Source organism: Canis lupus, chromosome 18 (assembly GCF_011100685.1).
Source record: "Canis lupus familiaris isolate Mischka breed German Shepherd chromosome 18, alternate assembly UU_Cfam_GSD_1.0, whole genome shotgun sequence".
Lineage (NCBI taxonomy): Eukaryota > Metazoa > Chordata > Mammalia > Carnivora > Canidae > Canis > Canis lupus.
The window spans coordinates 11464186-11489372 of NC_049239.1; the positions used below are offsets into that span (position 1 = coordinate 11464186).

Consider the following 25187-nt stretch of genomic DNA (forward strand, 5'->3'; position numbering starts at 1 on the left):
CCCAAATGAATGAGAACATATAATGTTTGTCCTTCTCCGACTGACTTACTTCACTCAGCATAATACCCTCCAGTTCCATCCACGTTGAAGCAAATGGTGGGTATTTGTCATTTCTAATAGCTGAGTAATATTCCATTGTATACATAAAATGGACGCATTCCTGGAAAGCCACAAACTACCAAAACTGGAACAGGAAGAAATAGAAAACCTGAACAGGCCAATAACCAGGGAGGAAATTGAAGCAGTCATCAAAAACCTCCCAAGACACAAGAGTCCAGGGCCAGATGGCTTCCCAGGGGAATTTTATCAAACGTTTAAAGAAGAAACCATACCTATTCTCCTAAAGCTGTTTGGAAAGATAGAAAGAGATGGAGTACTTCCAAATTCGTTCTATGAAGCCAGCATCACCTTAATTCCAAAGCCAGACAAAGACCCCACCAAAAAGGAGAATTACAGACCAATATCCCTGATGAACATGGATGCAAAAATTCTCAACAAGATACTGGCCAATAGGATCCAACAGTACATTAAGAAAATTATTCACCATGACCAAGTAGGATTTATCCCTGGGACACAAGGCTGGTTCAACACCCGTAAAACAATCAATGTGATTCATCATATCAGCAAGAGAAAAACCAAGAACCATATGATCCTCTCATTGGATGCAGAGAAAGCATTTGACAAAATACAGCATCCATTCCTGATCAAAACTCTTCAGAGTGTAGGGATAGAGGGAACATTCCTCGACATCTTAAAAGCCATCTATGAAAAGCCCACAGCAAATATCATTCTCAATGGGGAAGCACTAGGAGCCTTTCCCCTAAGATCAGGAACAAGACAGGGATGTCCACTCTCACCACTGCTGTTCAACATAGTACTGGAAGTCCTAGCCTCAGCAATCAGACAACAAAAAGACATTAAAGGCATTCAAATTGGCAAAGAAGAAGTCAAACTCTCCCTCTTCGCCGATGACATGATACTCTACATAGAAAACCCAAAAGTCTCCACCCCAAGATTGCTAGAACTCATACAGCAATTCGGTAGCGTGGCAGGATACAAAATCAATGCCCAGAAGTCAGTGGCATTTCTATACACTAACAATGAGACTGAAGAAAGAGAAATTAAGGAGTCAATCCCATTTACAATTGCACCCAAAAGCATAAGATACCTAGGAATAAACCTAACCAAAGATGTAAAGGATCTATACCCTCAAAATTATAGAACACTTCTGAAAGAAATTGAGGAAGACACAAAGAGATGGAAAAATATTCCATGCTCATGGATTGGCAGAATTAATATTGTGAAAATGTCAATGTTACCCAGGACAATATACACGTTTAATGCAATCCCTATCAAAATACCATGGACTTTCTTCAGAGAGTTAGAACAAATTATTTTAAGATTTGTGTGGAATCAGAAAAGACCCCGAATAGCCAGGGGAATTTTAAAAAAGAAAACCATATCTGGGGGCATCACAATGCCAGATTTCAGGTTGTACTACAAAGCTGTGGTCTTCTATCCTTATCTCTCTGGGGACTAGGCTGGCTTTGGAAGTGTGAATTTTCTCTAACTCTCCACCAATAGAAGCTTCCTGGGAAGCAATTCATACCAGTGTGCGCAATGAGGTGCTGACTTTCAGTGAATGAATGAATGATGGAAACTACAAGGCCTTTGGAGTGATATAAACCTAGGTTTGAATATCTGCTCAGCCACTTAACTGGCACCACAATCCAGGAAAGTCAGTAAATCTCATAGGGTTTCTGGGGACTACAGAAGGTTCTATACAGGACAGTTCTATCTAGCACAGGGTCAACACATCACTGTGTCCTTTCCCATAACTACTAAAATGCTTGACTGAGCCATCTCAGCTAACACAGGAGCTCAGGGACTCTTGGAAAGTCACATCTTACATTGTTCTCCAAATGACAGTAAGGTTAGCATTATTTTGCAAACCTAAGAATCATGAACTGGAAGAGTCCAGGGTAATAAAACAAAGGATTCTTTTTCTTCAAGAGATTTCTTCATTCACAGCAGAGTATAGTAATGTCAGAGCATCTAAATAAAAAAGTACAGTAATTGTTAACATCCCCCCAAATTTGTGAACTTTCTTCAAACTATTGATATATAAAATGTATATCTATTTCTGCATAAAATTGTGGGATTATTTTCTCATTGTTATTATATACTATAATAAGTCTTTTCTTCCAATTTTCATGATAGCCTTATAGCTCCCTACTCTCTTGCCAAATATGGTGAAAAGTCTGTATCTCAGAGAGAAAAAGAATTTAAGGATAGGCGTGTTTGAAGCAAAACATAAAGGAAAACTGTGAAGGTGTTGCCCCCCAAAGGAAGATAAATAACATTGAATTATTATAACATGGTTGTTTGGTGCGATCTTTCAGGATCTGATGGTTTTTTTTTTTTATAGCAGGAACATAATAAAAATAACATGGACACTCTTTCCATAGTTCTAACGCAAATCTTCCTCACCTGTCTTTGCCTCTGAAAAACAAGGACCATCATTACCTCCTGAGTCATTTTTTTTCCTTTTTAAAAAGATTTTATTTATTTATTCATGAGAGACACAGAGAGAGGCAGAGACGTAGGTAGAGGAAGAAGCAGGCTCCCTGCATGGACCCTGATATGGGACTCCTATCCCAGGACTCCAGGACCACAAATTGAGCTGAAGGCAGATGCTCAACCACTGAGCCACTCACGTGCCCCACCTCCCCAGTCCTGATTCAAAGCCCCTCTGGAGAAAATTCTGACTAGCCAGAAGCAATGCCAATCCCATGGATGTACAATTATCTTTCACTTGAGTTTGTTGGTTGTCTATACCCCTTTCTTCTCTGTTCACTGTTTTAATGCCCACTGTCAACTTGTTCAAGTTTCTCTGAATTCTCTCCTTTGGCTTCCAAATAAAGATAGCAAACTGAGATTCTCTAAGGATCAAGTCTCCTTCACCAGAACAGCAGACAGAAGCTTGCATATAGGTTGCAAGCTCTCAAGGGTTTCCCTGGAGATGGCCATTGTGCAGTGATATCAACAAAAAGGAAGAGAGACTTTGAAATAAATCCTGAATGGCTCATCCAAGATAACAAGCAATACTAGCCCAATTCTTGCTTGAACACAGAGTAAGAAAGACAACGGAGTCTTTTACATCATAATCCTCAATGTCATCAAGTTTGATGAAGCCACCTGCTATTATCTAGAATCATTAGCTGTTGGATCAGGAAGGGCCCTTTGAACATAGCCCAATGCCCACTCAGCAAATGGAGATGTAAGGGGCCAGGGATTCAAATGCCTTGTCCAAAGTTAGTTATCCACAGAGGCAGGGCTTTACATTTCCCAAGTTCACAGAATAGCTTCCAAGAGGCTTCTTGTTTCAACATATCATAGAACTGGGTTTGTTTTCTATTTTCAGTTTTAATAAGGAATCTATTTTTCTATGGGTGTTAGACTTCTACAAAATTCTTTTCATTCCAGGAAAATATTGTCATCAAGGAAGTTATTTTTCATTTTTGCTTGTCCTGCTATAGATTAGTGTTTCCAAATGGTGAAAGTGTCTTGGTGAAAATGGAAAACATTGTTCATGTTTCTCAAGTATATTTCTGTTGGCATGTTTGCTTTTTCAGTTATGAAGCATATCCTCTTTCGGAAATGCAATCCCACATTGCTGACATAGCAGGCCTGGTGTTTGTAAGAACAGAGGGCTTTTCCTTTGATGCATCTCTGAGCAGCTTCACGCACTTGAACACCTGCAAATCAAAATATCTTAATTCTATGAACACTGTTCCCAGTAATTAAGACAAGTTGTTGGTTGACCACTTGGTCCCTATTTCTTCTTTCTCTTTCTTTCCTTCTATTTCTTTCTTCTCTTTCTTTTTTCTTTCTCTATCTATATATATCTTTCTCTCTTCCTTTTTATTTGCTCCCATTGCCTCCATTTTTGATCAGCATTTTTCTGTGTTTACTGACTCCATTAAAACAGACATTTGGGTCAGTTAATCTGAGGAAAACTTAGAATATATCAGATGTTACGAAGCCTATATTCAAGACTTTTAATAAATTCAAAGATCAATTGCCAATGCAAGATTTCTACCTACTGGCCATGCAGTGAAGATCAGGAGAAGGTAGACATTTTTGTAGAAGCTCAAATCAGTGTGGTAACATCTGACCAGGTTGGATCAAGAAATTTACAGAAGTTACCAGGTTTATAGTAACTCCTCATGGTGAGTAACTTTGCTCTTTTTTTATTCTGTGAGTGAAAAACTGAGAGATGCTTTTTAGAAAAAAACAATGTAGGATCACCTCAGCATACAGACAAAAATTATTCAGGAACTGGTCTCTATATATGGATACAAAACTACTTCGTAAACAAGGTTTTTAATTCCCTGCTTGCAAGCAGATTGAAATTCTACTTTTAGAAAATATACACACAAAGGTATAAATGCAGCCTTGAAATTAAAATCTTTCTAGGACTGTATGAACTATTTGTGTAAGCTCTTGGTTCAAGTTGGTTATCTTGTAGATGGTCTTTTAAGTGAGAAATACTTTGATGAAGTGTTCCTTTTTTTTGGCAAATAGTGTTCCTTTCTCTAATAATCTGCAAAACATGTATGATTGCTTTTGATCTCATCTTTAAGAGCAGTGCAAAAAAATTCTTCAGTGGATGACTATAGAGCAGTGGATGGCTATAGAACATAAGTCACCATATTCTTACGACTCTAGCTTCTTAGTAGGTTGGCTGAGATCAGTCAAAATTTGTACTCTTTTGAGTCTCGTGCTACTATCTAGAGATGATAGAGTTTAATGGAATTTGTGAGCTCATTAAACCATTTCAGACCCAGAATCCATGAAAAGAGTCTGTCTGCATGGTAAACATCCTCATTTGTTCATTTATTGTCTCAGTAAACAGTTATTGAAGACAGTTTCTATCCTGGATGCTAGAGATAACTAACTGGGGGCACAAGACACAGTCCCAACACTCATAAGCTTGTAGCCTTGTGGATAAATATTCTAGATTGTGGCTTGATTGAGCCCCATGTTTTTTGGTCTGTGGCCAGAGACACAGAATGTGGGACTCATGAGCTCTTTTGCTTTCTTAAGGTATATAATAAATAATTATTGCCTATAAAATATATATATTAGTTTTGTGGAAAATTTGATAAAGGGGCCTCACACCATCCCATTAAAGACAATGATACTATAGTTAATATTTATTGAAAGTCAGATACCTGTTTCTGTCCTTATTCTCAATCCTTAAGAGTGCTGTACAGGAAAATGTTATCCCAATTTCACCGATGGGTAAACTGAGGCTTAGAGAGTTCAGTGATTTGCCTAAATTCACATGGCTAGTTACTATGGCAAAGATTGGGACCCAATAGATACTGGTTTGTTCCAAAGGGCATAGTGTACACCAATATATGCTTTTGGAAGCTTTCAGCCATCTTTTTATTCAGAACATATACTTTTTTGTAGTCTGACCTTTTAAATATCCTATGTAGTTGAATGTTTAACTAGTAATAGCTCATAATTGGTATTACTCCTCATGCAGAAAACAATGCTTCTGCTTTTAATCATGGCACTAAAACTTCCTCTTTTGCCTCAAGATATCATTTAAATCCTGTTGAATTGTGTTTGTTAAATTCTCATAATTTAGGGCATTTCTATTAAAGGTCCAGTCCTTTTGATACCATTTCATTCAATCTTTCAGTATTGGCATCAAAATGCTGGAAATACCAAAGCTTGCAGAGAATGGAAGAGGTTGTACTACATGCAGGACTCAGCTGCACAACTCAGAGCAGCCTTCCCACTCTTGCTGGGCAGCTGCAGAAAGGCCAAAGCAAATAGGATCCTCTGATGAGCAGCACAGGATTTTAAATCAATGCCCTGGAACTTGTTAGGGTAATTTCAAGTTCAAAGGAACAGTCTTTCAGGAATAAATATGTTAAGAGATCATCCTTAATATTTCACACTCCCTAACAACTCATCTGGCCACCTATCATCGGGGACTAAATTCTGGAAAGTATTTACTTTATAATCTAACTAGATATACACCCTCAGTGTGTTAGAAAACATTTTAAAAACCTAAAAAATAATGAAAATTCATGTATTAAATATTAAAATACACTATTTCTATTTTTGTTACTCTCTCAAAATCATAGAAGTAGTAATTGTAAATTACACTCTAGGAAAGAACCAATATAATAAATGAAAACCTTTTAAGTTTTTTTAACCTTTTAAAAAAAAAATCTTTTAAGATTCTGAAGTTTCAGGAAAATGCCAAAAAAAAGGTAAAAATCATCCTCTCCAATGCTTGTGAGATGGAAACGACCGACCTAAACTTCTCAAGCAGAGAAGGGTCAGTTCATCTATTATTGACTACATTTATATCTAATGTGATTTTGCTTGACATTTGTCTTTGTTTAATGCTAGCAAGGCCTATTTATATACATTTATATAAATATTGAAAAAAATATGGGCACAATCTTAAAAGAGGTACAAAAGGAGATTTTTGTAAAAGCTTTTTAGATAGTGTTACTGGAGTAGTTGGAGCAAAAAAGTGTTTGGTCCTGGCACAATTCTCAGGGTTACAGGTAAAGTGTTTTTAAATTCTTCAGTACAAGGTAGGGAGGGGAGGCAGGTGATGCAGGAGGAGCAGGCTAGGTGCTGGTGCTGGCTCTGAAGTGCAGGATTTGGTCCCAGTTTGGGCATAATTAGCAGTGAAATGCTTGAAGAGGTGGTTGACTCTGCCAGTCCTAGGGGTAGTTCGGACTGAGCTAAAATAGAGAGTATTACAAGGACTTAACTCTCTACAGCACTGGGATCCCCTAAGGGGTATAAATGTTAGGACCTTTTTTTTTTTTTTAAATGTTAGGACCTTTAGGGATTTCTGTGTTGAAAGATTTGTAAAGAAATTTGTGTATCTTATTTATTTGATTCCATAATAACCAATGAAAAGAATGAACCAAAACTTGATAAACTTCCCATTTTGTTGAAGGTTATTCATATCAGGTATTGATATATTTAACTGCACAAACATCTCCAAGAGTGTCATAAGCTGAGTTTATTTTCTCTATATTAAGTCTAGTAAATTTGTCCATCTTCATTAGCCTTAGAGATAAATTTTTCCTGGGTGAGGGACAAATATCTCACAGGAATGTATCTCCCCTATAGGATTTGGTCAAATAAATGTTTTTAAAGAATTTTCACAAGGCTGATGAAACACTGGAAAAGTGGAAGAAATGGCATATTTTGGTGTCTTTAGTGGTTATGATCATAGGCACACATGCATTCATAATTGAAAAGCAATATTCTAGTCACCTTTTTTCCAACTGACTGCAACGTAAATTCTAAAAATATAATTAAATAAAGGTGATAGATAAAACTTACAAGCCTGAAAAAAATTTTTTTAGGAGAGTGTGGTGTAGATAAAAATGTGGACTATGACTCTGGATCTATCACTTTCTGTATAATCACCATTCAGCAAATAAATTTTGGTTCACTGATTATTACTTTCTTAAAAACATAAAAAATAATACATGCCCATTAGAGAAAAATTGGAAAAGAGAAAAAAATAAAGTATAAAATTTATAATGACACTTATTCTGTTAACATTTGCTATATTTTCATCCTTTCATTTTGTCAATGCAACAACCATTTCAAGTGGATGTTGTGGAGATAAATGAAATTAAATATGGAAAAAGCTGCTGCATTGGTTGGGACTGGTCATTCACTGAAAAAGTCAGTTCTACAAATTCCAATTATCATCCAGTGTTAGAGTACAGAAAAATATATTATGATCTAGTCTACAGGTCACTTCAGAACAATTGATAAGTACTTGCAGAATAATTGCAATTTCTAAGAATCATTGTTACATGTTTCTAAAAATGAGTAGAATGCAGTAAGCATTACCATATATATTCTTAGCCTCAACATAAGTTGATCTCTCACTTTTCAGTGGAAATGTATGAAAGTAAACAAGGGAGAATTTTTATAATTGAATATATAAAATTACACTAATATACATATCAGGTCAAATATTCACCTTCTTTTTTTTTTTTTTATTTACTTATGATAGTCACACAGAGAGAGAGAGAGAGGCAGAGACATAGGCAGAGGGAGAAGCAGGCTCCATGCACCGGGAGCCCGACGTGGGATTCGATCCAGGGTCTCCCGGATCGCGCCCTGGGCCAAAGGCAGGCGCCAAACCGCTGCGCCACCCAGGGATCCCAAATATTCACCTTCTTAAAAAAAGTTTTATTTTTCATTTATTTGAAGGATTTGAGAGAGAGAGTGAGTTCATGCATGAACTGGGGGGAGGGACGGAGGGAGAAGCAGACTTTCCACAGAGCAGGAAGCCCAATGCACTGGGCACCATCTCAGGACCCTGGGATCATGAGCTGTGAAAGGCAGATTCTTAACCAACTGAGCCACCCAGTTATCCTTCAAATACTCACTTTTAATATTTTATATTTTCATTGGATTATATCTATAAAATATTATATGTTTATAAATATCACTGAGATATAGTTTGCCTTCATATTTCATTAAAAATGTTAGTCAGACTCTTCACATGCATCTAAAATGTATATTTAGAGCAAATTTCTGAGTCATCATAGGGTCTGAGTGTTTGGTGATACATTTATGATGATGTCACTAGATGTTCTATTGGAAGAGACAGATATCCACTTACAAAATAAAAGCATTTTTTCATTTATTCTATCATACTGTATATGTACAATGTAACTGTAAAGTATAGAGACTTTAGTCCCAAGTAATATTTATCATCCCAATTAAAGTTCTTTATTGTTTTACCAGCATTATCTCTAAACGAGCTTCAAATGAGTTTATTTCAGGTTGATATCTTACCCAAGTGTCATACGTGTCAAAGCAGAGTATTAGAAGAACCTCTTTTAAAATGAGAATTTGCTCAAACTAAAACAGAAGGCACCCTCTGTTTTATGAGGCATAACGTTGGGAATAAAAGCCTCACCTTATGCTCTGACATTTCAGCATGTTTCAATCCTGAATATTTTCCATCTACATAGCAGAGCAGGATTTGCAAATATCTTCTGCCACTTTTCATGTCACCTTCAAAGGAGACCTCACTGAACTATCAAGCTCTGAGACAGAAAAAGAAACAATCTCTAATGCACAACCTATTTCTAATCTATTTATACCTCCAATTTCCAAAATCTAGTTGAGAAGACCTAAAATAAAATACACAAGTACAGTTAGGCCTGGAGATACAAACAGAAGACCAAAAGCACTAAGGAAAGTAGAAGAAAAAAAGGCCCGTGGTTATCCGGCTAGAAACATGAGGTAGAACGTTCAAAGATAGGAGAAAAACGTTTTGCAGTACAACCTTTTAATAACTGCTAAAATGAAGCACACCAAGTTTTCAAATATGTTTTGTTTTTCCCACCATAATATGAGAAAAAGACTTCAAAGCATGAGTCCTTTAGGAGGACTGTGAAGTGACACAGTGGGCATTGCCTTCCACATCCAATTTGTAAAATGGATGAAAAGGTCTTTTTTTTTTAATTTTTTATTTATTTATGATAGTCACAGAGAGAGAGAGAGAGGCAGAGGCACAGGCAGAGGGAGAAGCAGGCTCCATGCACCGGGAGCCCAACGTGGGATTCGATCCTGGGTCTCCAGGGCCAAAGGCAGGCACCAAACCGCTGCGCCACCCAGGGATCCTGAAAAGGTCTTTAAATAAATGCATTTCATGCTATTACTGCATCATCACTATGGGCATCATGACATTTAATGTCACTTACAGATGGTGACCTTCAGCAGACCTGGTCAGGCAGGTAGCAGCCTAGTGATGTAATGTGACCATAGAGAGGCTTGGAGGACCAGGCAACCAGCCATTGATCTTGTTATTCCATCATGAAGGAAAACTGTAGAAGTTTGAAGCCAAACTTTGGACATGATCTGGACAAAAGTCAGTTTGAGGTAGAAATTTCTGATGAGAGATTGAAATGCTCATAGATTGTGATGTTGGTGGGAAAATATGCCATTTGCTTTTGAAACACAGGTGAAGCAGTTCCATGAACTTACCCCATTATTACTAGGCTTTACTATGTTCCTTTTGATTTCCCTAACACTGGAAAGGCATTGGATAAAATAAGACAAGTGACTTACTAATGAATGCTGTGTGAAAGGCACATTTTCTGTGACGAGTGTTCAGAGAATTTCAGACATAGTAGAGCAATGTGAGGTGCAAATGAAGGAATGAATCTTGATGCTCCATTGACATAGGTCCAATTGCTATCCCCAAATATTGCATTCCCATTAGTAAAGGAAGATTTGGTCCCAGGAGATTAAAATGTTTTGGAGGACACAATCATCACAATTAAATTTCTAATACTAATGGTAATGTTAATTAAATCTCTCATTTTCATAGCATGTTTAGATGTAGACATCTTAGGAGATATTTTAATATCAATCCTTCCAGTAAAGGTCATCATAGACAGCAGTGTGCAAATATGTAATAGGATCTGACTTTGTGTCCATGTAGACTTGATTAAAGTGCTCAAGCACGACATATGTAGTTGTTTTGAAAGTTTTGTCCCAAGAATGAAGTTGCTCATGACATAAATTGTGTGAATTGACTCATTTCCTTTTCTGATGGTGAGAGGATGTTTTCAGAGTGCCTGGGTTTTGGAGTCAGGCTACCTAGACTTCTGACTCCACCACTTGCTGCTGATGTGAACTTGGGTGATTATCTTCTGGCCTCAGTTTCATAATCCACAAGATGGGATAACAGGATGTATGAGCAGGGGTCATATGAAAATTAAATGAGAGGTTGTAAGGTACTTGGCATGTGTGTAAAGCACAATAGATACAGCATAGATCTTACCTCATTTCAATCCTAAAGGGAGGATTATATCCAGATTGGTTATCCAGATTGGTTAGTAGCCAATCACATTGACAGAGCAGAAATTCTCCAGAGGATTCAGCTTTACTTCTAACCACTCCAGTGAAAAGTTATCTGACTTTCCATTGATATACAAAACACTTAAATTTAGAGATATTTCTGTAATGGACTTTTCCCATACTTGGCACAAGAATCAAATTTAAATGTGTTGTTGTATGTACTTATATTTTAACTTTTTATCTAACATGATATCATGTTTAACACCAACAAGCTTGGCCTTCATACTTGTATTTAGTAGAAAAATAATTTAAAATTTAAATTTTATTTAGAAAAATTAGGACATATTCGCTTTGGCAGCACATATACTAAAATTGGAATGATAGAAGATAGCATGGACTCTCAAATAAATAAATAAATAAGAAAATACATAGGAATATAGTTAGTGATACTTAGTACTTTTAAATATACTTAGAAATGGAATTAATTTGGAGTTCATATTTACATATGAAATAGCTTTATATATTTAATAAGATAAAAATTAGAAGAATAAAATAGAGGAATTTTGAATCAATATTAGTATGCTGGTTTGAAATACCATGATTAATTAAAATGTGGATGCAATTAATTAATTTATATAGCATTCTTACTGCTCATATTCATCAAATATATACCACTAAGTCAATTTATGTGAAAATGTTTTGATTATGAATATATATAAATATATTGAAAACATTTATTTATTTCGAAATCTGGTTTGCATTTTATACATCAATGAAATGATTGTGGCCATAGAAAGCACTCTTAATAAGTTTAATAAGGAATGTTGAGTGGCACCTGGGTAGCTCATTCTGTTAAATATCCAGTTATGATCTCAGGGTTGTGGAATTGAGCCCTGAGCCTGGTGTTGGGCTCCAAGCTGAGTGTGGAGTCTGCTCCTGATTCTCTCTCTCCCTCTCACTCACCCTCTCTCTCTCTCTCTCTCTCAAAGAAATATATAGAATCTTTTAAAATAAGATTGCTGAAAGAAAACCCATGTAATATAATTACATAAAATGTAAACACTAACTATATGTAATCAAGAATACTATTTAATGCTCAGTTAACTATCATGTTGAGAAAGTTACCTTCTATCCTGAAAAGAATGAAACTTTAGGAATCTAGCAAGAAAAGGTGACAGAAGCTAAGCACAATGTCTTAACTTTCCAGAAATTTTCCAAGTTCATCATTTGAATTTCAAGTTCTTTACTATGATGAATCGGAAGTATTCCTATGAAAAACCAACTTTTAAAAATGAAAGCTAGATTCTTTAATGTGTTCATTAAAGGCAAAAGTTATGTGAATACCATGTACTTTGAGAAATAAATTTTGCTTTATAAAACATGCTTTTTAAATTAAAAAAAAGTGTATGGTTGAGGAACTATACAGTGTCTTACTACTGTCTTAATCAGTAACATACTATTTGCACTACAGGCAAGATGTACAAAATTAAAGTAAGCACATTATGAACCAATATCTATTTATAGTGGGAGTAAAAAAACCATCATTGTTTGCTTATCAATTTAGTATAAAAGGAGATTCCACACAAATCTTAAAATAATTTGTTCTAACTCTCTGAAGAAAGTCCATGGTATTTTGATAGGGATTTTGGAGACAGGCAAAATTTCTGAAGAATTTTTTATCCTTTCTTCTCAAAGGAAGAATTCAGTTCTTAGGATGTTACCCATGAAATTCTAACTCCATACTAGTTGAAAGAGAAAATCAGTAAAGCACTTGCGTTTCAGTGGGAACTCAGATTGGAATGGGTCCTACCATTTATGATAGATTCATTAGTATACCTGAGGAATATTCTAGACTTCAAGCGACATGCCCTTGAAAACCATGATGTTTCACTATATAATTTGATATTATGTCTGCAAGAAACTCTAACCATAACTGGTAACAATGGTTACCATAGCTGGTAACCATTCTATATAAATTTATTTAGCAGGTGAAATGAAAGAAAATTGAAGGATACCATAGCAAGTTTAGCAGGCTTGTAGGGCAGATTCAACTTTGAGGAGGGATGCTAAGACTCATAATATGGTGTCATCTTAATTATGCTTCAACTTCAAATAAAATTCCAACACAAAATGTACTTTTAGTTAACATTTCCTAAAGCAAAACAAAATTCTGACAGTGTATTTCTTGATTAGGGTACTATAAGAACATTTCTGAACACTTAAATTTTTTTTAAAATATGAGTTTTGGAAATATTGCATTTGTTTCTAAATTTAAGGTGTTGCAATTAATTTGGAAGTTCAGCCTTACACATTGCCTTTTACAAAATGCTGCAGTGGTTTAGATGCAAGAATTAGATGTTCTATAAAATCATAAATCAAGGAGAATAATTCCAGTATCACAAGTAGACATGAGATCCATATTTGTAACTTAAAGATCAACTTGATAGATTACCATTCAAACAAGTGACTGTGTATTGTGTCAAAATATTTCACTTTTTACCCAGACTCTTTCACTTAATAGCTATGACTTTGGGCAAATTACATAGCCTCTACAACCTCTTTTCCCATGGGAACTAGAAATAAGCACCTCAAAACCCACTGTGGATGAAAGCCCATGATAACCATTAATTCTTTTGCAACTTTTTGTTTCACTATGTGTTGGGTATTTCCAAACCATAAAATACTTATGTTTCTTTATTTAAGTTTTAATTGTTATTCCACTGTCTCCAACAGATAAAAGTCCTGAAGACATTTCCCCCAAGCCCACAATTTTTCTTCCTTCGATTGCTGAAATAAAAGCCCATCAGGTTGGAACGTATATTTGTCTTCTTGAGGATATTATTCCTGATATTTTTAAGATAGATTGGAAAGAAAAGAACAGCAAAACAATTCTGCAATCCCAGCAGGGAAACACCGTGAAGACTAAGGACACATACATGAAATTCAGCTGGGTGACTGTGACTGAAAAATCAATGGATAAAGAACACCAATGCATTGTCAAAGATAAGAGGAATAAAGAAAGGGTTAATCAAGAGATTGATTTTCCTTCAATAAACAAAGGTATGTGCATACAAACATGAATACAACCTCCCAGAATCCTTTGTTTTGAAGAGAAAAACCTAACTTTTCTGTCAAGTATTAATGAAAACATGCAATTAAAATTTTTTTCTAATGTTGTTGCCTTTCATGGTAGCATAAATGTCCTATTTCCCCCATAGACTTCAAATAGTATGGGCTTTGGAGGGCCTGGGGGACTCAGTAAACTGAGCATCTGACTCTTCATTCAGCTCAGGTCATGACTCAGGGTACTAAGATTGAGCCCAGCATTGGGCTCTGCACTCAGCATGGAGTCTGCTTGAGTATCTCTCCCTGTGCCCCTTCCCCGTGCTCACTCTCTATCTCTTTCAAAAGAAATATGCAATTAATTTTTTTTAAAAAAACAGTATGGCCTTTGGAATATACAGAGAAAAAAAATGACATATTCACTTAGCCTTTCAAGCCTTAGTTTTAGCATCCAAATATTAATGAAACAGTGATGATTTTAAAGTCATTTCATGGATTAAATGAAAAAATACACGTGAAAGCACCTAGCTACCTGGTACACAAGAAATGCTCAGAGTCTACTATTGATGATTTCACTTGATCAGGAATTAAGAACAATTACGCATCATTCAAGAATGTTCTATCCAGCAGTCAGAAGTCTTTCTCACTTCAATCTTGCTCTATTCAAAGTATCACCCATCAACAATGAGTTGTCAGAGACAAAATGATCTTCATTTGACGGGGCCAGAACACAATTCAACCAGAAATAATATTTTGGCAACTGAGGTTTTAGTATGGTCTTGAGCTTTTTAGATTTGTATTTTATATGCCAGCATAAGGTGAATTTTTTGTAAATAAGGATTGAGTGATGCTAAGGTCTTAAATATTAATGCATTCTACACAATGAATGTATTCTTACCATTGGTAAAAACTGCTCAGCAAACATTTGTTTCAGTTCTAGTGTGTGCCAGACTGGAAAGGATGCACGATGAACTACTGTCCCAAGGAGGATAACTACAGTAATCAATCAGGGTCACTTGTGATTTAAGCATGGTGTTCCAAAGGAGCCTCACTGGGAGAGACGCTGGTCATATTTAGAAAGTGTGGGCAGATGGCTGAATGTGCCCAGCCTCGCTGTGATCTACTAACTCATTAGACTCACAAGTCAAGTCCTGGCATTGACATCACAGACCAAGGGCCCAGAGACACCATAAGAAGGAACCACTTTGATTTTCCTTGTGATTAATAACATTCTAAGCAGTGGGGAACAAGCACATAACAAGACCTGTGAAGAGCTTTGCTATATCAAGTCTAACTTTCTGAAGTGAGTTTATGTTCTTGGAGTGTTGAAAACATCCCACAGACCCAAAATGGCAATACTTAGCTTATGGCCCAAGTCACTAAACCAGGACTTAATACCTAATCTAAGAGCAATTTCACCTTCCCACCCCAAGGAGAAGAGTAGCCTTTAACTAGTCAACATGGGAATTTCCTAGTCAGCCCCAGGAAGCTTCCTGATTGACTCATTCCCATCCGCATGGGAGAGTAACCTTGCCTAAGACAATGGATTACTTTCTAAGAATTCCCCTTTTCCCCCTGGGTCCCTCTCTATTGTTAAAACTTTTCCTTTCCTGTCGTCCTTTCATAAATTGATTCATTAATAGAGCCATTAGATCTTTAACATTTGGGCAGCCTGGGTGGCTCAGCGGTTTAGTGCCAACTTCAGCCCAGGGCCTGATCCTGGAGACCCGTGATTGAGTCCCACGTCCGGCTCCCTGAATGGAGCCTGCTTCTCCCTCTGCCTGTGTCTCTGCCTCTCTCTCTCTCTCTCTTTGTGTCTCTCATGAATAAATAAATAAAATCTTTAAAAAAATCTTTAACATTTACTTGGTTGAATTTTTGATCTTTAACAGATTTGGTGGCAAGGATGGAATCCGATATGGACCCTGCGGGGCATTCAGAGCCAAAGCAAAACACAGAGGTGGTAACTTTGAACCCTGCCAGTTCAAGATCTTTCAGGCCTGTCCTTAGCACTGTGGGTGAGTTCTTCCTGCTTCTCAGCTCCAGTTACTTTGTGTTCTGCCTCCTAATCTAATTGGTTTTGCTTGACAGGGTACGGCAGCTTAGGCTGCCAGAGTGTTATGCCCGTGTTAAGTTAAACTAGCATGTCTTTTCTGAGCCCCATTGAGCTGGATATTTGCACAGAGTCCAACTGAACAGGCTGAAGGGTCTGCCCAGAGACAAGCAACTAACCTTTCAGACCAAGTGCCCAAGATAGAAACCTCAGCAAGTTTCCAGGAGAATTGGTGGTTCACGCAGTCTTCTTGTATCAGAACTCAGAAACATCTCTTACAGCTCATACACTAATGTGCACCTAATTGATTGTCACCATTCCTGTAGATAAAGGCTACAGCTAACAGGGAAAGGTAGAAAAAACACAAAAATTGGCGTGCAAGAGTCAAGCATTTAGAGGCCGCTAGAGCACTTACTACCTCAGGAACACACCACTGATAGTACAGGTTGTCAGGAAATGGGATGGATCAGTACTAGATCACTCATCAACCTCAAGAAAACTTCTATGCAAGGAGCTACACTGCAAAATACACACAATCCCCAATTCCAGGACACAACCCTTTTAGGTGTTAGTTTTCTGATCAAGAATCCCAGTGTCTTAGTTAATGGAATCCTTAAAGTAAAGAGTCAAGTGAACTACTTCTGTTTTACTTGTTTATTTTTCATCTAAGAATTATAGTCCCAGATTAAAGACACCTAGCAAAATGCAAACTCTTAAAAACTTCCTTGGTGTCCTGAGGAACTGACTTGGTAACAATCAGGTTGGAGACCCAAAAATACCAGACAGGAAAGTGGGGTACCACTCATTTGCAGCCAGATATGGCTGGATTGGAGTGTGGATTAACTCCATTTGAGGCTAGGGTCCTACCAAACTGCTGCAAGCCCTCAAAGCAATGATAACCTAAAAATATATGCCCATAATGGGAACTTATGAATTAGAATTAGAATTAATTACAATTAATTAATCTAATTAGAATTAGAGTGATCTTATGATCATTAAGATGTGCGCTTAAAAGCAAGGGTTCCTTAATTAAACAGAATCCTGTAAAATGTTGACAATTCCAAGGTCCTTTCATTGAAAGACTCATTGCAAAAGGCTAATGAAAGATTAATGATGGAGGAAGTAACTAAAGCAGAAGACTATAAAACTGATCTAACTCCTACTCCCCTCTTGGCAACTTTGAGCACTCATTCTAGTCTGAATTGATTTTCCACTCTGAACAGACTACACAGCCATAAACAGAAGACTGGAAATTTCATGGCTTTACAGACACCTCCATTATCTACCTTCATAGAAGGGCCCCGAAATGAGCCCTGTCCAGAGGTGCATATTGCTATGTACTTTATTCTCTTAAACAGCCACGTGGAATTCTGGTAAATACTGGGTCCTGTGCAAAGGATCCTAGAAAAGCTGGCAGAGGAGAGGGAAGAGTGGAAATCTTAACCATATTATTAGTGGAATCTCTATCTAAAGTCCTTGTCCACAGGGATAGTAAAATTTCTCATTATCCCATCCTTTCTAAATCTAGACCCATTGCTAGTGATCTTTTCTCTCCCAGATGTTATTCCTGCCTTCCTGCCTGTGTCATCCTGCCTAATTGCTCTTAACTTTCTGCCTGCCTGCGACTTGGCGGATTGTTGGCTCTTTCCTTTGGCTCTCACTGTGAGAGACTCTGAGTATTTGGAGGGTAGTATCCTTTGCACCCTCTTGGGGACCCGGGTAATACACAAGGAGTTACTCTATATGTCAGAAATTCTTAAAACTAAAACTATGCCCCCAGAGAGAAGGAAACAAATTGAGGCTCATGTGCTTGGTTAGATGGATCAATCTATGATGTCATTCCATGTAAATACAAGAATGAGAATTTGAGAGCAACTGGCTTGACCAATCTTACCAGAAGCAGAAAGGCAGCTCTTGAGGCAACTCAAAGTTCTCCCATTGATTTATCTATCCCCCAACTTCTCCTATTTATGAAAAAGGGCTTATAAATGGTTGGCTTTAGGAAAGCAAAGTGCTTCTTGGAGGAGCATTCATTCTCTGTCTGTCATTAAAGTCACACATCTTATCTTGTCTTTAAAATGTAAACCTAGCGCATAAAAGCTTGAGACTGAGGGAAATAAACCAACTAGTTTACAAAACTAGTTCGTTTATAAAAACGTTGTAGAGGTTTGTGCCTAAACTCTAGTCTATTCTCCTTGATAATCCTGAGACAAATACAAGTTTTAAAATTGATAATGAGACAAAATACAAAATCCTGAGACAAATACAAATCAAAATTAATAGCATAAATATTAGTGGTCCTAGGTCCTTGTACCAGTCTGTGTGTCCATAAATATATCTTGTCGATGTGAGATATTTTTCTCCCTGGATGTTTCATCAAAAATAATTTGTAAAGAGCTCTATTTCCCTGGTTTGAATATAAGCACTTTTAAGGATCGGGCATTCTGCAATTCTCAAAAAGAGAGAGACTAACTTGAATGTGTTTCAATTTTACATGATCTGGGCACATATTCTCTGGTGGGTTTAAGCATAATAGGTATATTGGTACTGCCTTCTCAGCACTAAAATCAGAAATTTCATGTGCCTGGTTTACTAAAGATCAAGTAAGTAGATGTGATCTCCATTACAAAATGTTACAGGAAAAAGCTTGGGAGAATGATAGACTTTGATGTTTCATAAGATTATTTTATATTTTATTATTTTAATTCCAATTAATTAACACAGCACATTATATTAGTTTCATATGCACAATATGGTGATTCAGCACTTTGATACATCACCTGTGCCCATCAGGACAAGTGCACCCTTTAATCTCCATCACCTATTTCACCCTTCTCACCCCTTGTCTATGATATCTTTGTGAATAATCTCAGATAATGAGATAAAAAAAAACACAAAAGCTAAAGTTTTAAATAATCTCCCAAATTTTTTGAGGAACTTAAGATCATAGTGTTTTCCGTGTTAAGATACATTCATTATATTCATTCAATATCGAGATCATTTCCAAGCAAGATAAAATACTAATATATTAGTGACTAAACACAGGTTTATCTACTTTTGTTTCCTTGCTGCATAGAAACAGAAGATAAGTTCGCACCCACTCATAGTCATTTTCTGGTGCTTTACTGAAAGATTGTTTTATGAAGAAGCACACATTTCTAGAAATTATGAAATATATTCATAAATTTGCCAATCTAAAGAATGCTAATTAGCTGTTCACAACTGCTTACTGACTAGCTTTCTTTAAATATGAAGGTTTCTAAGGGGTTAAGAATTCTAGTACATGTGATGCAGACTCCTAAAATAATAAGATAAACAACCTGGAAAGCAAAGAAACTAAGATGTATGTTTTTCAAAAGAAAATGTATGAGGGGGATCCCTGGGTGGCGCAGGGTTTGGCGCCTGCCTTTGGCCCAGGGCCGGATCCGGGAGACCTTGGATCGATTCCCACATCGGGCTCCCGGTGCACGGAGCCTGCTTCTCCCTCTGCCTGTGTCTCTGCCTCTCTCTCTCTCTCTCTCTCTCTCTCTGACTATCATAAATAAATAAAAATTAAAAAAATTAAAAAAATTAAAAAAAAAGAAAATGTATGAGGAACGGAAATATATTTTTTTGAGGGGAAAAAGGGGATTTTGTCCTAAAGGGAAGTGGGTCATCTAAAGAAAGTAAACTTAGGACAAAATCTGAATGTAAAAAAAAGAACGTTGCAGAGGTTTGTACAAAGGGGATGTTTGAGAAGGAATGTTATGTGTGATCAGGACTAAGATTGGAATGAAGAATTTTTAAACCAAAGTAAGTTGGTACAGCATTGGAGTTTGATTTTTCTCCCTGCCAAAAGGATAAATGGTTTTTTAGGCTTTTCATGTTTCTTTGTTTTCCTTGGAATTTTGGTCTGCTTAAATCTCTTCGACTTGGAGTATTCCAACGGGTTTGTTAAACTGTTTGGCTATTTGGTATGTCAGATTACGTGGGATGCATTGTCAAAAAATACTTCATACCAAGTTTTCTAGGTATTGTGTTTGTAAGATTGTGGTACGTGTAGATAATGTCCATTCTGGTGCTACAAAAGAAATGGCTCCTCATTGTCAGTAGTTGGTTATCCTGATGGCCTTATAAATTGGCAGCAGTCTGTTTCTGAATCAGAAAAATGAAGGCGGGTAAACATGGCAGTGTATTAAACAAAGAGTCAGAGCTGAGGGAAAACCAGAGCAACCACAGGGTTCTTCCAGGATCCCTTGGCAAATCTCATTTCTTTTAGTTTTTGTTTTTTAAATTCCTTTACCCTCCTTTGGACTTTTTAAATGACTCAAAGTGTAAGTGGACTTCAATGGGAAGACTTGTATAATAGTACAAAACCATTTACCATTCATATCTAACATGTCTGGACCATAATTCTGGAATAATTATTTTTGCCTGCAGAGACTGCATGTCTCATCATTCTGGACCCTGACACCTGCAGGTGGAATTCATTCCAATACCACTTAGTTTGTGTGGTCACTGTGACCTTGTCATTGTTTCTGTTTTCTGGATGGGTTAAAGCTTTTTTCTGCTATGAGAATGATATACTCACTCTGGCAAAGACAATGTCCAAAATGGATTTTCCCTTGGAAAATCTCCAGTGACCAAGGCTCCTCCTTCTGTGATCTCCAGTGACCAAGGCTCCTCCTTCACTGGGCAAATCACAGGAGCCTTTAGGAAAATCTTGCCAATCTCATGGAACTGTCTCAGTGTACAACCTTATGCTGATCTTTTATGTTACCTGCTAGTCTGAAATAGTGTAAGTCTCCAATGTCTGATGCTCAAGACTGTCATCAACAGGTTATGGACACCTTCCTAGATCACAGTTAAAAGGATCTGTAAGTCACAGTATACAGCCTGCTGATTAGATATTTTAGACATATCATCAGAGGAAGATAGTCCTCAACTATCCCAGTAGAAGAGGGACATTACTAAGTGGTTCTGCTATAAAAGTAAAGGTTCAACCTTGTACACATAACATACCTACAAATGTTTCCACCTGACACCTGGTCCTACCTAGACACAGGAGATTCTGAAACAGCTGAGAGAAGTACAAATAGAAGACATCCAAATTAAAAAATTAAAAAATTAAAAAAAAGACATCCAAATTGACTGCATTCACCTAAAAAGGGGTTCAGGACTTCATATTATGACTAAATATGAAATCCTTTCTCCTTCTGTTCTTTCCTTACTCTGGAAATGGCCTGTATCTCCCATGTCATTACCACATGTGTAACCTCTGGAATTTAGAGCAAACTTTTATTTCAGGCTAGCAGAAAATCTAACACTGATCCAAAATTTTCTCAATGTAAATAGGATATCTCTTGATTCTCCTAGTTTACATCCCAAGGAGTAGGGACTACCAAGAAGCCACCAGGATTAACACCTTTGGCAGGAGTCCATATGGCTTAAATGAAAGATTCCTTCAGCAGGGTCTTTCTCACTTATGTGATTTTAACTGCTTTGAGTATTGGGGGCAATGGCATCAAAATGTACCTCCAACATGGGGAACTATCCTGTTTATGGGCATCATAACAATCTGCCTGGTGCATTTTATTCTTTCAAAAGCTTTACAGGCAAGTTCTAAGCCAGTAACCTTTAAGCAAATGATCTTCCTTGATTGGAATATCACAAAAGAATGAAGAGTACAACCAGCTCTAAAAACCATAATGCTAAAAAAAAAAAAAAAAAAAAAACCATAATGCTAAAGAGGTAACTCTTGAATATCACAAGGCTTATGCAAAAGGCCAAGATCTGTGTATATCACCCAGAGAATCCACAGGAACTGTGAGAACTTCAGAACAGTTGCTGACAGTAGTGTTAATTCCTTCAATTTTGATCCCGTCTCTCCGTTAAGATGAGAATGTGATCAAAAGGCAGGGTTGTTGTAAAGGAAACCTCAAGGTCACAGTGTACTCATTAGCTTAAGGCCACAAGTCAGGAACCAACTCTTCATAGCTACCCAACTGCAGTTTCAATAGCCAGAACTAGAACCTTTAGCCAATGGACATGGACTTTCCTGATCAGCACTAGGGTGTTTACTGATTGACCCCTTCTGCTCCCCATTGGGAGAAGGACCTTGCCTCAAACAATGAATTCTTTGCTAATAATTTCCTTTTCACTGCCTCTCTATCTTGAAAAACCTCTGTCCTGTAGCCCTTACGAGCTGCCTCCTACTTGCTAGATGGGATGATGCTCGATTCATGAATAGGTTGAAAATACAGCCAAAATGTACTCAGTTGAATGTTTGCTATTTCATAGATTCTCAGTTTGTTCCATAATCAAATTAGGAATAAATATTTACTTTTACTTTCACCAGAAATGTGATGCAAAGCAAATGAAATTATGTCAATGAAAATACTTGTTTTTGAAACCATGACATGGATAAATTTATTCCTGTATTTATTGTATTTATTTATATCCTTTCCTAAAACTAACTGAAGTCAGATTATACAGAGAGCCTTAATGTTTATTTCTACAGCTAACAGAGAGGGACAAGTGGGCATGGCATAAATGTAATGAAACCATTGGACTGAAGTATCATGTTAGGTTTTGATTTTTCTAGTGTGCGGAGAAAAGCAATAAATATAGTAAGTTCCATGGCGATGATTATGGTAGGGGAGGAGCTCCTGTTAATGATGTGATTTCCATGACACTTATTTCTGAAAGTAATGTTTCCCAAGGTCTTCTCATAGCCACAAACAGGGCACTTCTGTTAATGGAATTCTACAGTATATTTTTAATGCAGATCCATGGAAGTTTTAGGGTTTTTTAATATAAGCTTATATATATATATATGTATGTATATAAATGAATGCACAGAACAGTGAGTGATTCTGAACACAGATAAACTCATCTTTTCAAACTTTTTAACCAACTTTGATTAAGAAAGGGCACCATGGACACACAAGTCATATTATGAAAATTGTTACATTGTTGTCTTTATATCAATGAATGCATGGTGATAAGAGATTTTTATTTATCTTTTTGAAGTTCTTATTTTACTCCCAGGTAGCTAACCTACAGTGTAATATTAGTTTCAGGTGCAAATGTCATGAATAACATCACTGCATGGAAAAGAAAGATATGTTTAGGACACTATAATGTCAGCTCTTTAGGACATTTTAACATTTAACATAATTATACTAGCATTATTCTTCTTGGGATTTTCCCAAAAGACTATATCTCACACCCATTTCTCAAGAGCACACCAACATAAGATTGTGTGGAGTAGATAAAATTGCACACCAGAGCCATGTCTGTATACACGACACGGGAGGTGAAAAAGAATAAACCAAAAAATCTTAGAGCTCTCTCTTCCTGCATCCATAGTCAATCATCATTAAGGATTTTTGTGTTTGTATGTATGTTGAGGGGGTGGTGGTTTTGTTTTGTTTTTTCTACACTGTAGATAAATACAACTTTAACTCAAGTTTATGTATTCAGACAGCTATCAGTGTGATGTGGCCTTTCATCCTATCCCTGCAAACAAGTGCACTGAAATGCTGAGCTTTTAGGGGTGCATCAGTAGCTTAGTCAGTTAAGTGCCTGCCTTTGGCCCAGATCATGTTTCCAAAGTCCTGGGATTGAGCCATGTGTTGGGCTCCCTACTCAGCTGCAAATCAGTTTCTAGCTCTCCCTCTGCCCATTTCCACGGCTCATGCTCACTCTCTCTCTCTCTCTCAAATGAATAAACAAAACTTAAAAAATTTAAAAAGAAATGATGAGGTTCCTTAATAAAATGATCATTTGCTAAGACCAATTCACATATGCTGAAGAGATGATGTCTGAGAGGTGACAGTGGTGGAATTATGTTTGATGTCTATGGGTTAACAAGATGCTTTCCACAGGCTCTAGCTCATCAATACCCCCACAGCCATCCTTTCAGTGCTGGCTCTGACAATTATCACTGGTATGCTATTCAGCAAGGGACATAGACTCTCTAAATCTTATTTCCTTCTGGGTAACATGGAATTCTACAAATTCAGCTCATATCAATGTAACAGGGAGATGAGATGAGATGAGATGAGATGAGATGAGATGAGATGAGATGAGATAATGCCTATGAACTTTCACATAGTGCCTGACACAATAATAATCAGTCAATAGGTTTGGCCTTCTTTAGTATTGTTGTCAGGTCCTCCAACACCATCAGTCCAGAAAATCATGTGCAGGAGTTGAGGATACTGGGGCATGAATGATTTGAAAGACAGGGCTGCTTCTTAGCTTAGAGAGGAAATATACCTAAACCAGACTCCTTCCAACATGTACGGTACCTCTGTGGCTTCAGGGTTGGACAAATTCATTTTGGTAGCAACCCTTCATGTGAGCAGTGGGTGTGGAGGACTGGACTGTAGCCACCGTTTCTGATTATTTTTCTATTCAATAGTATTTATAGGACACCTACTGTGGAGCAGTCCCTGTGCTATGAGCTATAAGCACAGAAGGAAAACAAGATAATGTTTAGGCATTACCCTCCAGGTGTGAGGAAAAAAAAAAAGAAAAAATGCATCCTTCATAAACTACAACATCTTTATGTGCAGAAATACAACATGTGATTTGATCTAGTTAGTTACATAAATTCATATCAACCATTTCTGGAATTGTAGGGCTCATATTTGTAAAGACTCTTCCTCTCTGCTGAATAATTCTATCATCTATCTATCTATGTATCATCTATCTATCTATTATCTATCATCTAATCATCTACCTTCTATCCACAACACAGAGGAAAGTTAAACAATGGATATGAACAATGGATAATACTTGTCTTCGTTTCTTTTAGAATTTGCTGCTATTAACTCTACAGAAGCTTCCCTGCATGATGAAAATGGTAAGTTTTTGTCTTTGTTTGCCTTTATGTTATGCTGTAGCATTTTTCCTTCCTGATCAGCTTAGACTTTGAACTCCCCTGGCTTCAGAGAGAAACCTCAGAATGGCTGAATCTTGCAAAATAGACTGTGATATTTATGTCAACCCACCATTTATCAGGAGTCATCTCTTTTAAAGGTTTTATTTATTTATTCATGAGAGACACAGAGAGAAAGCAGAGACATAGGCAGAGAGAGAAGCAGGCCCCTCGCAGGGAGCCCGATGTGAGACGAGATCCTGGATCTCTGGGATCACGCCCTGGGTCGAAGGCAGATGCTCAACCACTGAGACA

The 25187-nt window shown here is 37.1% G+C and overlaps 1 gene segment (V, D, J or C); it reads left to right on the forward strand.

The window, feature by feature from the left end:
• The window catches only part of LOC119864163, a 46879-nt gene that overhangs the window by 20307 nt on the left and 1385 nt on the right, over positions 1–25187 (forward strand). The window contains 4 exon segments of the C gene segment in view: positions 6539–6599; positions 13624–13950; positions 15846–15971; positions 24810–24857. Of these exon segments, the coding sequence occupies positions 6539–6599; positions 13624–13950; positions 15846–15971; positions 24810–24857 (562 nt within the window).